This window comes from Schistocerca gregaria, chromosome 5 (genome assembly GCF_023897955.1).
Source record: "Schistocerca gregaria isolate iqSchGreg1 chromosome 5, iqSchGreg1.2, whole genome shotgun sequence".
NCBI classification, from domain to species: domain Eukaryota; kingdom Metazoa; phylum Arthropoda; class Insecta; order Orthoptera; family Acrididae; genus Schistocerca; species Schistocerca gregaria.
In genome coordinates this window covers 270,190,379-270,206,379 of record NC_064924.1, presented here as the reverse complement: position 1 = coordinate 270,206,379, position 16,001 = coordinate 270,190,379, and the positions used below count along the sequence as shown (strand labels likewise).

Here is a 16,001-nt window from a genome sequence, read left to right as displayed (position 1 = left end):
AATATTTCCTTGGAGCAACTGTCCGACATATTGAGGGGTTCAACCTTGCTGATGGCTAGGTACGACTGACGGGTTTCCGCACCCCGACTCCCCGTTTGTAGAACACGCGGGCAACTGATCTGCAGACAGATGGTGCCATATCCAAACGGCCTCTGCCGAAAATCGCAAAGCGGTTATCCTGCGCGTCAGCTGTGCGCTGCATTTACTAATAGTGTGGCCAGACGTTACTGACCAAAGAGGACTTTCAAGAAAAAGCACTACAGTCAGCCTCTCTCAAACCCTCTTGTTTTCTGCGGTGTGTGGGTGATACATTTGTGGAGTGGCCACAGGGACATGACAGTCTACCGCCCGCCGGAGTGGCCGAGCGGTTCTACGCGCTACAATCTGGAACCGCGCTACCGCTACGATCGCAGTTTCGAATCCTGCCTCGGGCATGCATGTGTGTGATATCCTTAGGTTAGTTAGGTTTAACTAGTTCTAAGTTCAAATTGTTCAAATGGCTCTGACCTCTATGGGACTTAACATCCATGGTCATCAGTCCCCTAGAACTTAGAACTACTTAAACCTAACTAACCTAAGGACATCACACAACACCCAGCCACCAAGAGGCAGAGAAAATCCCTGAGCCCGCCGGGAAGTTCTAAGTTCTAGGGGACTAATGACCTCAGAAGTTGAGTGCCATAGCGCTCAGAGCCATTTGAACCATTTTGATAATCTACCTACGTTTCTTCAGCATCAGGATTCACTCCATCCGAACACTACGAAAGTGGAAAAAGATGGTACTTAACTTCTTCTTGATGTTTTGGTACGAAGGAAAGCAGATGGAACCTGCAAGCTAATGTATATAGATCTTTATATGCAGGCCATAAGCTGCCACCATCCTGCACAAAGCGGTAGTGCATTACGAACGTTACTTAACAGAGCACATGTGGTATCTGATCCTGAAAGGCTGTCGAGTGGAATACAACATTTGAAGGCAGCGTCCCGACAAAACTGTTATTCTGAGAGACAGCTAAGTAATGCATTCAGGCCCAGGCAAGGTAAGTCTATGGAGCAGAACGAAGATATGAGGACACGCACCACTTTGTCCTTTTTGACATATTTTGGGGCCATGTCGTCAAGAATCGGAAGAGTCCTCGGAAGATATGGCATTAAGTGTGTTTTTCAACCATGTGCAAAACTAAGAAACCTGTTGGGTTCGGTTAAGGATGATATTGGCCTGAGAAAATGCGCTGTGTACAAGATTCCTGGTGAATGTGGGGCAGCATATATATAATGAAGAACCGCAACGTATGGTGTGTTGGAGTCGGCGAAATTTGGCAGCCATCTTCCTGTATGATGTTTAACTATTAAATTGGTTGATATTAGTGAGGTGCACCAGCGGTATAGATATATATATATAGGCCAGACACGTTTCGCAGTTCAAGAGCGCTGCGATGAACGTCAGAGTCATACACTCCTCCGTCGTCCGGAAAAGTCGGCAATTACGGAACACTGTCTGAATATAGAACATAGCACGATTTGTGAAAAGACGGAAGTCTTATCCCCATCATCATGTTTCTGGGACTGCGTTATTACGGAAGCAATACATATCCGTACACACGATAATCATACCAACAGGGATGGGAGATTTCAACTGAGCACAGCCTGGAATCCTACATTGGGTGCTATTAAATCACGAAGCGAAAATCAAGATTTGTTGATAACAGACCCGTCGTAACATGGGTCTAGTACGGTCTTTGGTTGACCGCGCTGTTAGTAAACGCAGCGTACAGCTCACAAGCAGGAGAACCGCTCTGCAATTTTTGGCAGAGAGCGTTTGGATATGGTACCATCTATCTGCAAATCTTTTATACATGCGCTGGGCGTCGACTTGCGGATACCGTCAGTCGTACCTAGCCACCAGTGAGGTTGAACCACCTGAAGATGTCGGACAGTTGCTCCGTGGAAATATTGTGGAATTTGCAAAACGTGATCCCTTGGCTAACCCGTCAAGATTATTTACAAAACATCAGTGTACAAAACGTCAGTATAGGCTGCTAGCTACACACATAATTTATAGATTTACAATGTGACAGACATTAGCGTGATAAATTTCGTAATTATACAACTAATCTGCGTGAAGACATATCTAAGTTCAGTTAATTGATTAGTTTAAGTTTAAAATATAATTAGATAAGCAAGCCATGGCAGGCTCGCGTTTATATGCCTTGTTCTTAGGCATTTGTCACAATCGAGTTGCGTCTTATTTCTCCCAGAGTTACTGCCATAACGAGTTGTTGACTGGACTCCGTCAATGGCAGCAGCAGCACATATCGATACTACCATCTTTGGTGTGACCGCTATATTTCCGTAAGTGGTGTGTGGGGCAGTCGGTCGGTTGGGACAGAGCAGCGACTAGATCGCTGGGGCCGCTGCCGGCGTGCACGCGGGGTCGGATTTGTGAGGCGCTAGCTGCGAGAGCAACAAAGTACATCGCCCACCGAACCTGGACACTGAAGTTTGGTGATCAGTTAAACGTGCTATGAAACCACAACTCCTGTGACATCTCTCTGTTCATTGCCGGTTGTTGCATTGTGGGTCTTTGCCGCAGGCAGCAACGTATGGTGTGTTGGAGTCGGCGAAATTTGGCAGCCATCTTCCTGTATGATGTTTAACTATTAAATTGGTTGATATTAGTGAGGTGCACCAGCGGTATGTACTGCCTTGCGGCCGTTAATGTTGCAATTACCTGTTCTGATCGTAAGCGTAGTTTCCTGGCAGTGTGTTTTCCTCGCCGTGTTGATGCTGTCTGTCACGGCACGTAGTTCGGCAGCCTTTGGTGTTGTTCATATTTTTGAGTGGTTATTGTGCCTTGACTGTATTTAGACGTAATGCTGCTGGTATCTTCGTCTTCGTTGATTTATCGGTGTCGTGCTGTTGGTCGGGTGGAAGGGAATGACTACGTTGTTGGTCAGTCCTTCAGCCATCCCTGCGTCGGGTTGCCATCCCAGTATTTAGTGTTACGCTTGGCTGCCTGTCTCACCTGAACTTGTGTTAGAGTTTCCTCCGCAGTCTGACCCTTGAAGCAATTCTGAGTACCACCGTCCTGTTGTTTTAGATTGTTTAGATTGCAATTTTCTTTTAGTCTCAAGTACTGTGCGAGGACTTCAGCCATCTATTAATGTAGTTTCTTTTAATAGTAAGATATTGCCTTCAGCCATCTTAAATTAAAACTTGGAAAATTCTTGCTTAAACTATTTTTTTAATAAAAGGGGATTTTGCCCATTGGAAATCATTATTATCCAGGCCTTAAGCTTTGAGTTTTTCTATGTTCAGCAAGTGACCTTCAGCCGAACGTTATGAGAAATTTTTTAAGATAAGGCCTTCAGCCGTCTTAAATTAAAATATGAAAAGTCACTTGTTTTAAAACTTTTAAAATTTTCATCTCTAACCGACATTCTTGTTATCCAGGTCTTACGTACTCAGTTCTTCTATCTCTAGTGTGTGGCCCACAGCCGAGATTTTATGTAAAATTTTGTAACTAACGCCTTCAGCCGTGTGTATTCCGTAAGGCAATTTTAATAACTAGTGTTCGGGTTCTCAGCCGTATTGTTTTTGAATGCTTTTAACGGCATGTGTGATTAAGTGTTTTAGGAAAATAAAGTAACTGTTATGGCCCCTTTCCACAACTAATCCACTCTGTCTTTCGAAATCAGATTTCAATAAGTTTTGATTACGTAATGAAATATTATTTTACTACTTGTCCATCCAGACTAGAAGGAGAGAACGATCTCTAATTATACTGAATTAATGCCCATGCAATGTATTTCACGATATTTTCGTTTTAATACTTCATTAATTCCATGAAGTTAGAGGACAACGCTTCCATGGAAGACTTAAATTAGGCAAGGTGGCACTTAAACTCATTCGACTCAAACTCCATACGTGAATGGAATTGTAGAAACGTCTAATAACTGATGCAGTGGGAAGTGTCCTCTGCCACGCGTTTCGAAGAAGTTTTTAGAATCATGGATGTAGATGTAAATGTACACGCTAGAAATACATATTGTAAGGAGACTCTTGATGAGTGAAAGGAAGTAGATCCCGTCCTCACAGAACTCACATGTACAAAATGGTTCTAATGGCTCTGAGCACTATGGGACTTAACATCTATGGTCATCAGTCCCCTAGAACTTAGAAATACTTAAACCTAACTAACCTAAAGACATCACACAACACCCAGCCATCACGGGGCAGAGAAAATCCCTGACCCCGCCGGGAATCAAACCCAGGAACCCGGGCGTGGGAAGCGAGAACGCTACCGCACGACCACGAGATGCAGGCTTGCATGAACAGCCAGGACATTATTCGTTCACTATCAGTAACATTTATTTACATCCCTAATTCCAAGGTAGAATTCTTGATTATAAATGGTCCCACATATTCGGGTAAACAGTATCCATGATAGTTTATGGACAGCAGCTTTTCTATTTCGAGGGAGTAATTATATTCGAGATCAGAATAGGTTCAAGAATTCTGCAATAGTCCGGTGCTTGGATCACTGGTCTATAATTATGTACATTTGTCTTATGCCAGTGCTTTAATACTGAGTAACCGCCGGCTGTTGTGGCCGAGCTGTTCTAGGCGCTTCAGTCTGGAACCGCGTGACCGCCATGGTCGCAGGTTCGAATCCTGCCTCGGGCATGGATGTGTGTGATGTTTTTCGGTTAGTTAGGTTTAAGTAGTTCTAAGTTCTAGGGGACTGATGACCTAAGATGTTAAGTACCATAGTTCTCAAAGCCATTTGCACCATTTTGAACCTGAGTAAACTGAGAAAAATTTCAGTCACTGGGCTGCATTCTATGCCGGAGTTTCATGATAAACGTTTGATAATAATACCATAGAATACAGTCTGTAGAACACTATTAGCGCCCGGTGTCTTACACGGTATCAGGGGTATGAATTTCCAAATAATTCATTTCAAAGTTTATCAAGGAATAGAAACGTAAGGTCTTTTTGTAAATGGCCTCGTGTCATTTAAGGAAAGCTATGTTAACCGAATGCGAGCGTACAGTCTAAACCAGTGCTTAACTCATCCAGGGGCCCTTTTTTTATTTTGCAGACTTCCGTGTATTCAGAAATTAGTGACGTGGCTACGTCTCGCAAGAAACGGTGTGACTGTGTCTTTCATGAATCGTAATTCCTTTGATGATGAGAAGGATGACGAGAATGCTGATTTTCTTCATGAACGAGGGAGTAAATTTGTGAGATAATTTGACATTGGCGACGCGTAGAAACTAAGAGGAAGTTAACACACGGACGAGTTTGATCTGTTCAATGTGACGTGCAACTCCAATTAACTGAAATCGCTTTAGCGGTTCAGTCGGTTATCTGCAGCAAAACTCTGCTCGAACAAAACAACCTCGAAATATCGGCAGATATTTTTCACCATCGATAAGCTGCTCCTGGCCAGCGCCAGTAATCTATTTGACGGATTATTCTCCATTTCCGTTAATAACTTGTTTTATTTATACTAGGCCAATGAAACCTAAATAAACACCAGATTAAATTAAAATGATACTATAAATATCAAAGCGTTTATCTAGTACTGTGTCTCTAAGCCTCCATATCTGAGGCTGGTCAGTGTTGACAGGAATGATGACGTACCTCTAAACTGAAGCGGGGGTTAGTGAGTATTTGGGAATAAGAAATGTCTGAGTCACGACAGATTATTGATGTACGAGGGTCATTCCAAAAGAAATGCACACTATTTCTCTTAAAATCCATATTTTATTCTACATGTTTGAAAGTTTTACAGTGTGTAGATACATCCATTAGGAACAATACTTCCAATTTTCCACATAATTTCCATCCCGCTCAACTGCCTTACGCCGTCTTGAAACCAGCGCCTGCATACTCGAAAGGTAAAATTCTGGACCAACCGGTTGGAGCTACTGTTCGGGAGCGTGCACAAGGGAGTCTTCATCTTCAAACCTTGTTCTACGAAGAGAGTCTTTTAGTTTCCCAAAGAGGTGATAGTCACTTGGAGCCAGCTCAGGACTGTAAGACGGGGGTTGCAGTGTTGTCCATCCGAGTTTTGTGATCGCTTCCACGTCTTTTGACTGACATGTGGCCGTGCATTGTCGTGCAACAGCAAAGCATCCTACTATTGCCGATGTGATCGAACACAACTCAGTCGAGCTTGAAGTTTCTTCAGTGTCGTCACATATGCGTCTGTCAGCAGTCACCAGTTCGTTAACTCTCTGCACACTGTTTTGCGTGTGTGCAGTACGAGGTCTGCCGCTGCGAGGCAAGTCCTCAATACTGCCGTGCCCGCTTTCATCACGTAACCTGCTTGCCCACCGACTCGACAGCAGCATCTCCATACACCTTTTACAACCTCCTGTGGATTTTTTCCACTGTCTCGTCTTCACAGCGCAGGAATTCTGACAGCTCGTTGCTTCTGACGAACGTCAAGTTTAGCAGCCATCTTGAAGGCATGATGTGATCGCGCCACTCACGGTGTCGTCCGATCACCTCCCGGTGGTCTTCGACATGGACGTCATCGGTGCATCTCGGCCGTCCGACCGCCGCAACTTCCGTGGCATCGACGAGACGCGCTTCCGTGACGAGGTCCTTGCTCGCCTCGAGGGCGCGCCAGATCCCGCTGTGCTTGGGGCTGAAGAAGCGTTAGCCTTCTTCACGCGGCACACACTAGCTGCGGCGGAGGCGGCCACCCCCATAGCGGCCGAAACGGCCGCGAGAGGTGTCGCGCCAACTCCCGCCGCATATCCTGGAGGCGATAACAAACAAGAATCGCCTCTTCCGGGAGTGGCAGCTCACACGGCAGCCAGAAACGAAGCGCTGCCTCAACAGGGCGCGACGCGAGATTCGGGCAGCCATCGATGAACATCGGAATCGGGACTGGGCGGGCTTGGTGGCCACCCTAACTACGACGGATGGTAGTGCCTGGCGGACCGCCAAGCGTTTCCTTCGTCGTCGCCAGCGAGTCCCGCCTCTCCATACGGGCGCGGACGTTGTGTGCGAGCCAGATACTAAAGCCAGCATCCTCGCGGACACGTTCGCGGAACATTTTCGTCCCGTTGATGGTGTGCTCGATCCCGATCATGTTCGTCTGGTGGAGGATCCCCTGCCGGTCTTCCTCGCTGCAAGGGAGGACGAAGATTCGATCGAGGAGATCACACCCGAGGAAGTGGAACTGCAGCTCCGTCGCCTCAACCCGAGGAAGGCGGGTGGCACGGATGGTGTCACCAACTACCTGTTAAGGATGATACCGCCGGAGGTACAGCTATCTCTGGCGGAAATCTTTAACAGCATCCTCCGCACTGGGACCTTCCCTTCCGCATGGAAACATGCGGAAGTGGTTGCCATCCCCAAGAGCGGCAAGGATCCGCGTCAGGCAGCGCACTATAGGCCGATCAGTGTGCTCCCGTCCCTCTCAAAAGTGTTTGAGAGGTTGTACGTGGAGCGGCTGCTGTGCATCGTGACAGAGCAGCAAGTCCTTCCCGAGGAGCAGTTTGGTTTCCGGCGGGGCCACTCTACCACGCAGCAGCTGTTGCGCCTCGTGGAGCAGGCGATGCGAGCGCTGGAGACGCGGGAGTACCTAGGGGCGGTACTTCTCGACGTCTCCAAAGCCTTCGACTGCGTGTGGCACGACGGCCTCGTGTACAAACTTTTTGTGCACGGGCTACCGACGTCGCACGTGGTCCTGCTGCGTTCCACGTCCGAGCTGATGGGGGCACTTCAACCGACCGGCAGATTCGGGCGGGAGTGCCGCAGGGGTCGGTCCTCGGTCTCCTGCTGTACTCCCTTTACACCGCCGACACGCCCCGCGGGTGGCACGCGTAGAGTTGGCACTCTATGCTGACGACACGGCGTTGTTCACCCGCCGCATGAACGCGACCGAGATGCGCCGCCGCCTCCAGCTCGGATGTGACGTCGTGGGTGCCTGGTCCACGAAATGGCGCCTTAAGTTCAACGCTGCGAAGAGCCAGGCTGTCATCTTTAGCAGAAGGAGGCAGCCACCGTACCTACCGCCGGTCACGATCATGGGGGGCCCCATCCCATGGTTGCGGACCGGCAAATATCTCGGGGTGACATTGGACAGACACCTGACGTGGCTGCCACACGTCCGCGAAGTCAGAGGGCGGGCAGTGGGGCGCTTTCGTGCGCTTTACCCACTCCTCAATCCTTCATCGACGCTTCCTCCACGCCACGGCCTCACAATGTATCTGTCCCTCGTCCGACCGGTACTGGAATATGCGGCCGTGGTGTGGGGTAACGTGGCAGCGACGCACATTGCGACGCTCCAACGCGTGCAAAATAGGGCGCTACGACTTGCGCTCCGCAAGCCGCCTCGCTACCCAGCAAGGCTGCTCCATGAGGAAGCGGGCATTCCTTTCCTACGGGATCGCTTCCGGCAAATCGCAAGAGTGTTCTACAGCAATGCAGAACGCTCTGCCAGTCGCCTGATTCGTGGTCTGGGCCGCCAGGTCCACCACAGGCGAACGACTCGATGGCCAGACCTACTGTGAGAGTAATTTCACTCGCAGCCCGATGTCGGAAAACAATATGGCGTCGCAATGACTGACGCCTAGTGAGGACAGCTCACTCCGTTAGGACAAACCGCACCCTGAAGATGTCACTGCAGGAACAGCAGCAGCGCTGCTTAACCTGCCCCTACACCTGGCATATGTAGCCAGCTTTTTACAGCGAGCGAGCGAGCCACTCACGGAAACAGGTTGAACTAAGTTTGAAACAAGCGGGAAGGATGTAGCTACACACTGTAAAACTTTACACGAGCAGAATAAAAACTGTATTTTTACAAAAATAGTGTGCATTTCTCTTGAAGTGACCATCGTAGTTTCAAAAGACATAGTAAGATTCGAAGTAATTCATAATTACGATAATTGAAAACGTATGCGAATCATGATTTGATAGGACTCTCCACGTGTCGAAGTTATTAGTACATGCAAGGAAGTGGCATACGAACCCTTTGTGCCTCAGTGCTGAAACAGGTTGTAATTACTGGAACGGATGGATGAGGCAGTAAGCAATTGTAGCTTCTCCCTACGTCCTATTTCGTAACTAAAAGATCGTCCCAATGCTATACGGTATGACTGCTTCGGACACAGTTAAAAGTTATTTCTCTATCGGAGTAGAGCACGAGCTCACCGTGGAGATATTCGAGAGGGGATAAACAATTTGTACGTGAAAGAATACTTGTTCTCACTTGTCTATGAAAAATATAAATAGTATACTACTCTCTTTGTTTCCTGTAATCCATTTTAAGACACAATAAACATACCTGACGTGTGAAAGGCGTAAACGTGTAGAAGGAAAATTGTTCCAGTTAGATACCAAATTTTCCTTTCAGCTTTAGCATCAATGGGACGTTACACATTTGTAACAAGCTGAAACTGTGTGACATCTCATAAATGATCCGAAATCCTGTGTAGGATATGTGTTGCCAACTACACTATGAGGTCATCAATAACAAACGTCATAGCGTCAACTTGTCATCTATTTCTCTCCATAACTTCCAAGTTTCCTCAGACGATTTTACATGAAGCTGTGACATTACCGCGTTTAGGAGGAAGTATATAGGATAGAAATCTACCTGTTCATAAATTAGAGCCGGCCGCTGTGGACGAGAGGTTCTAGGCGCTTCAGTTCGGAACCGCGCTGCTGATATGGTCTCAGGTTCGAATCGTGCCTAGGGCATGGATATGTGTGATGTCCTTAGGTTAGTTAGGTTTAAGTAGTTCTAAGTCTAGGGGACTGATGACTTCAGATGTTAAGTCCCATAATGCTTAGAGCCATTTCAAGACATAACTTCGAGGGTGTTAATGAAACGATGTGTTTTCATTGGTGGGTGAGATGAAATTTGCCATGGGTACTGTAATGTATTGATTACACAGGACGCCTCACGGTCCTCACACAGATGATTACGAAATGAGCCTGGAGCCAAAGGAAAGCGCCCATCTGGGATGCCTCACAGTGCCAGAAATGCAAACTTCATTTGAGTGGCCTTTATCCGCTGTAACTGCTCATTTGCACTTCATGGTACCTATATATTCTTGACATTGTTCTTGTATGTTTGGAAATAGCATTTTGACTATTGAGGAAGATGTGAAAATGGGTTCCCAGCCAAAACTAGTCGTCAAATTAATAAGTCAAATTGGCAACTTTTCTTGGTTTTTCATTGTACTGATTAAGACAAATTGCTGACTTGTAAGTATTCCAGCTTGCCGGAAGTTCGTTGATTTTTCTAGTTTTAAGCAAAATTCCTGGTGACAAAATGGTTCAAATGGCTCTGGGCACTATGGGACGTAACATCTGAGGTCATCAGTCCCCTAGAACTTAGAACTACTTAAACCTAAATAACCTAAGGACATCACACGTATCCATGCCCGAGGCAGGATTAGAACCTGCTACCGTAGCGGTTGCCCGGTTCCAGACTGTAGTGCCTAGAACCACTCGGCAAATCCGGCTGGGCCGGCCGCCGTGATCTCGCGGTTCTAGGCGCGCAGTCCAGAACCGTGCGACTGCTACTGTCGCAGGTTCGAATCCTGCCTCGGGCATGGATGTGTGTGATGTCCTTAGGTTATTTAGGTTTAAGTAGCTCTACGTTCTAGGGGACTAATGACCACAGCAGTTGAGTCCCATAGTGCTCAGAGCCATTTGAACCATTTGAACCACTCCGGCTGGTTCCTGGTGACATATCATCACAGATTTAACTTGTTTACAACCGGTTCTCAATAAAGAATTTTCGCTTGCTGTACTTAGTTAATCAGTAACAGCTATCACCATAGTTACCAGAACCCTCCTCAGCTGCTGCCTGAGGGTCTAAGCTCTTGGGTGCCCTGCGCTCTGCCCCCATCGCAGGATCTGGCTGTATCCAACAGCTTTGAATCAAGGTGTTAGCTACCAAGCATTACAGGGGTCTGACGCTGCTAGCTGGAGCCGTCAGTCGTCCAGTACGCTCAGGGCATTGTGTCAACCTGCCATTAGTTGGCCAGGTGTGCTAAGGTCTCGTTTAAACGAGTTGTTTCCGGCTAGGACGGCACTGCGAGGATAGTGCACTAGGAGACTCTGTTGCAGAGAATTGCCACCCTCGCTGAAGTACCAAGGATCTACAACAGTGGGCAAAAAGTAACGATTGGAAACAATAAAAAATGGACAGCTACGTTCTTCTGTTGCACCTTGATCGATCTGTGGCAGAGAATCCATAGTCCAAGCCTTACCAACAGCTCTACATAATTGTTAAAATTCATGGTAAAACCTCAGCTATCTTCTATGTTGCGCAATACGTTTCGCTACTAGTTCCGGTCAATTGAACATTATCAAGCATAGGCTGACATCAACAGTTGGAAAGTTTTATCATAATAAGAGTAAGTCCACCACAGCAGTAGGAATTTTTTTACAATAATAGCAGTAAAGTTTACAGCGACAGCAAGTCACAGTTTTATTAGGGTATAACTTTCCAGCAGTTCATGCCAGCTTATGCTTTAAAATGTTCATTTGACCGAAACTAGCAGCGAAGCGCATTGTGAAGAATAAAGAACAGCTGCAGATTCACCATGAATACCCCCACCTGCAGACACACATAATACTTCACAATTGTGTTGAAGAGTGCAATTGTCCTCAGAGGGAAAGTTGGTGGTGGTGATGGTGATGGGCCGGAGGGCACAGTGGAAACAATGCTGACCATAAAGAATAACTTTTTGTACAATTCGTAACGTGTCGTGCCTCAGAGAGGCAAACATGCCGCTTGTGGTCTATGGCCGGCGTTTGAGTATGAGCGGTGGCTTCCGCCTTGCTCGCTGAGCTAGCGGCCTCTGGTGCTGATGGCGGACCCGTGGTATGCTTGCAGCCTCTTCAGGCCGCGTTCGTTGATGCCAGCGTCGGCGTTCTACTTCTCTCGTCGACTTGGAGCCGTGGCAGACCCTCGCCGGCTCACGCGTCACCAAGGCAGCGAGTGGAGACGACTGTGCACGGGATTCGGCTCACTGCCCTCTGGTAGGAATCGACGGTGGTTGGCGCTTGAGACACCAAGGCCCATTAGGTTCTGAGCATTGGCAGCAGCATGCACGGAAGGCAGGTCGGCGGTGCTCTAGCACCAAGTGGTGTGGAGAACTATGTTTCGATGGCAGCTGACACAGCAGAGTCTTGAGCTCATGGCTGCATCTGCTGATGTCCAATCGCCTCGTTGTCAACATAGGCATTAAAAATAGTTCAAATGGCTCAGAGCACTATGGGGCTTAACTTCTGAGGTCATCAGTCCCGTAGAACTTAGAACTACTTAAACCTAACTAACCTAAGGACATCACACACATCCATGCCCGAGGCAGGATTCGAACCTGCGACCGCAGCAGTCGCGCGGTTCCGGACTGTAGCGCCTAGAACTGCTCGGCCATTTCGGCCGATCCTTGGCATTATATACTGGTCTCTGGTGACGTTAGGTGCCCTCTTTCTTAAAAGGCAAACTTACTTAAATGCGATAGGCCGGTATTATGGAGAAGAAATAACATTTTTGAGGTTCGACGATGACATTGTAATTTTGTCAGAGACAGCAAAGGACTTGGTAGAGAAGTTGAATGAAATGGATAGCTCCTTGAAAGGAGGATATAAGATGAACATCAACAAAAGCAAAACGAGGATAATGGAATGTAGTCGAATTAAATCGGTTGATGCTGAGAGAATTAGATTAGGAAATGAGAGACTTAAAGTGGTAAATGAGTTTTGCTATTTGGGGAGCAAAATAACTGATGATGGTCAAAGTAGAGAGCATATAAAATTTAGACTGGCAATGACAAGGAAAGCGTTTCTGAAGAAGAGAAATTTGTTAATAACGGGTATAGATTTAAGTGTCAGGAAGTCATTTCTGAAAGTATTTGTATGGAGTGTACCCATGTATGGAAGTGAAACATGGACGATAAATAGTTTGGACAAGAAGAGAATAGAAGCTTTCGAAATGTGGTGCTACAGAAGAATGCTGAAGATTAGATGGGTAGATCACATAACTAATGAGGAAATATTGAATAGGATTGGGGACAAGAGACGTTTGTGGCACAACTTGACCAGAAGAAGGGATCGGTTGGTAGGACATGTTCTGAGGCATCAAGGGATCACCAATTCAGTATTGGAGGGCAGCGTGGAGGGTAAAAATCGTAGAGGGAGACCAAGAGATGAATACACTAAGCAGATTCAGTAGGATGTAGGTTGCAGTAGGTACTGGGAGATGAAGAAGCTGGCACAGGACAGAGTAGCACGGAGAGGTGCAACAAACCAGTCTCAGGACTGAAGACCACAACAACAACAAACAACAGGCCGGTATTTGTTTTACAAAAAGCCGACGCCTCGTCACATCACCAGAAGAGGTCTGCTCTGATATGGTATAAGTGATTGGCCCGCTACGGTCATAATCACTGTGCGGTGTAGTTTTCCAATGAGAGCGGCTGGCCTCGTCTCGTATCGTCTTATGTGTTAGTTATTGTGATCCAAGACTGCTAACGCATTACTTCAGGGCTGCGTCCTCGATGCTTTTCATAACTTTTGCTACAGACATTACTTTTACAGTAGTACAAGGTAGCGGCATTACACTACGAACATTTATAGTGTCTTGTGCTTCCATTTGTCTACATGTCAGTCTTTAGGCAACATGGGTTTCACTTTCACTCTTACTGAAGGCAAGAACTCATCTCACCAAAAATAGTAAGAGCACTAGTCTTGCATTTGGTCGTGCTGCTGGTCCCATCCCCTCGCCGTGTAGCTCCACAGGCAAGCGGGACAAACTAACGCATCATCCACTTCCGCCTGCCGTGGGCCGGTGCGCCTTATCTGGCCGTAATGGGAGCACTCGAGACGCGCGCTGGAGGACAGCCGTGTTTAGCGACACTGCTAGTTGGCGGCGGGTCCGGTGGCGGCGCTGGCGTCCGTCGATACCGGCGCCGGACGTCGCGGCGCTGCCCGCCGCCGCCGCCGCCGCCGCCGCCGCCCAGTCGAGTGAGCGCCGCGCCACGAGCCGGAGACTCAGCCCCGGTGGTCGCCACGTGTCCGGCCGCGCTCCGTGCGCCTCCCACCCGTCATCTGTCACCTGTCACCGGCCACAGCCTCTGCGGACTGCGCTCGCAAACGACCCCCTCGCGTCGTCCGGCGCCGCCCCGAAGCGCTGACCACCCCGGCGGCCTCCGCCACTGCCGGGCGCGCGGCCACGAGGTGCAGGTGCGGGGTTCGAACCCCGGCGGCCGCGCCCATGGCCGGCCAGTAGTGTCCAGCCGGCGCCTCGCCATGACGGGCCGAGCCCACCCCGCGCTGACCGCCACGGCGGCTCTGCTGCTGTTAGCCGCCGCTAGGGAAGTCGGTGAGTACCTGCGACCGTCACTTTGGTTTTCTGTCGACCGATCGGCGCACGACACTCGCCGTAACGTCGCTGCGAGTACTCCGTGCTACCTGTCACGAATGGGCCCATACCGTGCCTAGCCTCTACTGATGCTAAAGTTTAAAATCACGCGAATTGGGGCAGGTTCTACACCTTTACATGGGTCATGTGCGTACCCAATTAAGAAGGTGGAAAACAAGCGCTGAACACAATGACGCAGACTAACATTAATGCCACGTGCTGCTAACGACATAGACGTCACTGTAAATAGCGGAACTCTTGTTGCACAGTGTAACAAAATCCTCCAGGTGTGCTTCAAATCTGTATCACGAAGGATCGATCTCCACACATTCGACGAATATTCTAAATGTGCTTATCCATTTGGCATGAAAGCCACCTAGCCCTTGTAATCAACAGCGCTAATTCGATCATGTGATTGATGCTGGAATCAACACACAACAAAATATGTACTGACACTACGGCTAGCTACTTGAGCGTTTATTGATTACCGTGACGTGGGTCTGTGGTAACAGTTTACACTTAGTGAAATTAATTGAAGAAAGTCACATACTGAGCTACGGGTTTATGGGCGAACTTTGTTTTCCGACGACACCAATTTCAGCAGATAGTGACTGGATTCCCTACGCTGTAGGTTTCACTCTCATAAGTATGTCTACTTAATTTGTTGTGTTCTGGTTTGCTATTTTCAGTAATTCCATAGTTATTAGTTTTCATGCTTGGTGTTTTTTCCTATATTTTAAACGGCTTTCTATAAAAAACATCTTCAATTACTATTACACAAAAGATGTGTCCTATTTTCGACAAACAGGTGCCTGTTGATGATTTTAAGATGATAAACTTAAAATCGAAATTGTTCCCAAACACGAAAAAATGCGGGAAAAAGGAAATTAATAGACCATAGCGTAACGCTTGTAAGCACCTTAGATTCAATGTAGTGACGGATAAATACAATTTAACATGTTTGAAGATGTTCCCAGTATTTATTAGGTGCAACGATCCAAGCAGTAAATTTTTGTTATGTGGATGTAGCAAATGAAAAACAACTGCAGCATACCTGCCAAAAATGCATAGTGACACACTGCTCTATATCTGTGTTTCTCAGCAACATATATGAATCATGGCCTTGTAAATAGATCGAAAACGAACGAATTTAGGGTAGATAATGATGTTAATGGCATGGCATAGAAATTACCTGACACAGATGAATCGAATTCTATCGCAAAAAGCGTTAGATACCGAACAGGGTCTGTTTCCGTACTCGCTATCTTAATGAAGGCTCATTTGTTGTATTTGCTACATTTAAATTAGTGACTGTACTGCTGTTGAAGTGCCCACGCACCCGTACCGGAAGGGGCGAAGGGTATTTAACTGTTTTGTCACGGGGAACGTTGACTTTACAAGCACGACTCACATTTCGTATTAAAGGATGTGCCCTGGTGTGCAGGCATTCTGCGAGCAATGCAAAGGTATTTGCGGTAACAAACTGAAGGATGTTCTATCTAACGAAATCCTGAAAATTTTATTCGTTAGACGAATGTACGTTAAAAACAACCGTGATTCGCTTTGTGGCGTTGTCCTGTTTGTGCGCTACCTT

At 47.4% G+C, this 16,001-nt stretch overlaps 1 protein-coding gene across 1 annotated transcript in view; it reads left to right on the top strand.

Moving 5' to 3' along the window:
* Positions 1–13,895: 13,895 nt before the first annotated feature.
* LOC126272263 (zwei Ig domain protein zig-8-like) overlaps positions 13,896–16,001 on the top strand; it is a 968,421-nt gene continuing 966,315 nt past the window's right edge. Inside the window, exon 1 of the mRNA XM_049974998.1 lies at positions 13,896–14,368. Within this exon, the coding sequence (XP_049830955.1) occupies positions 14,296–14,368 (73 nt within the window). The 5' untranslated portion in view covers positions 13,896–14,295. The remainder of the gene's footprint in view (positions 14,369–16,001) is intronic.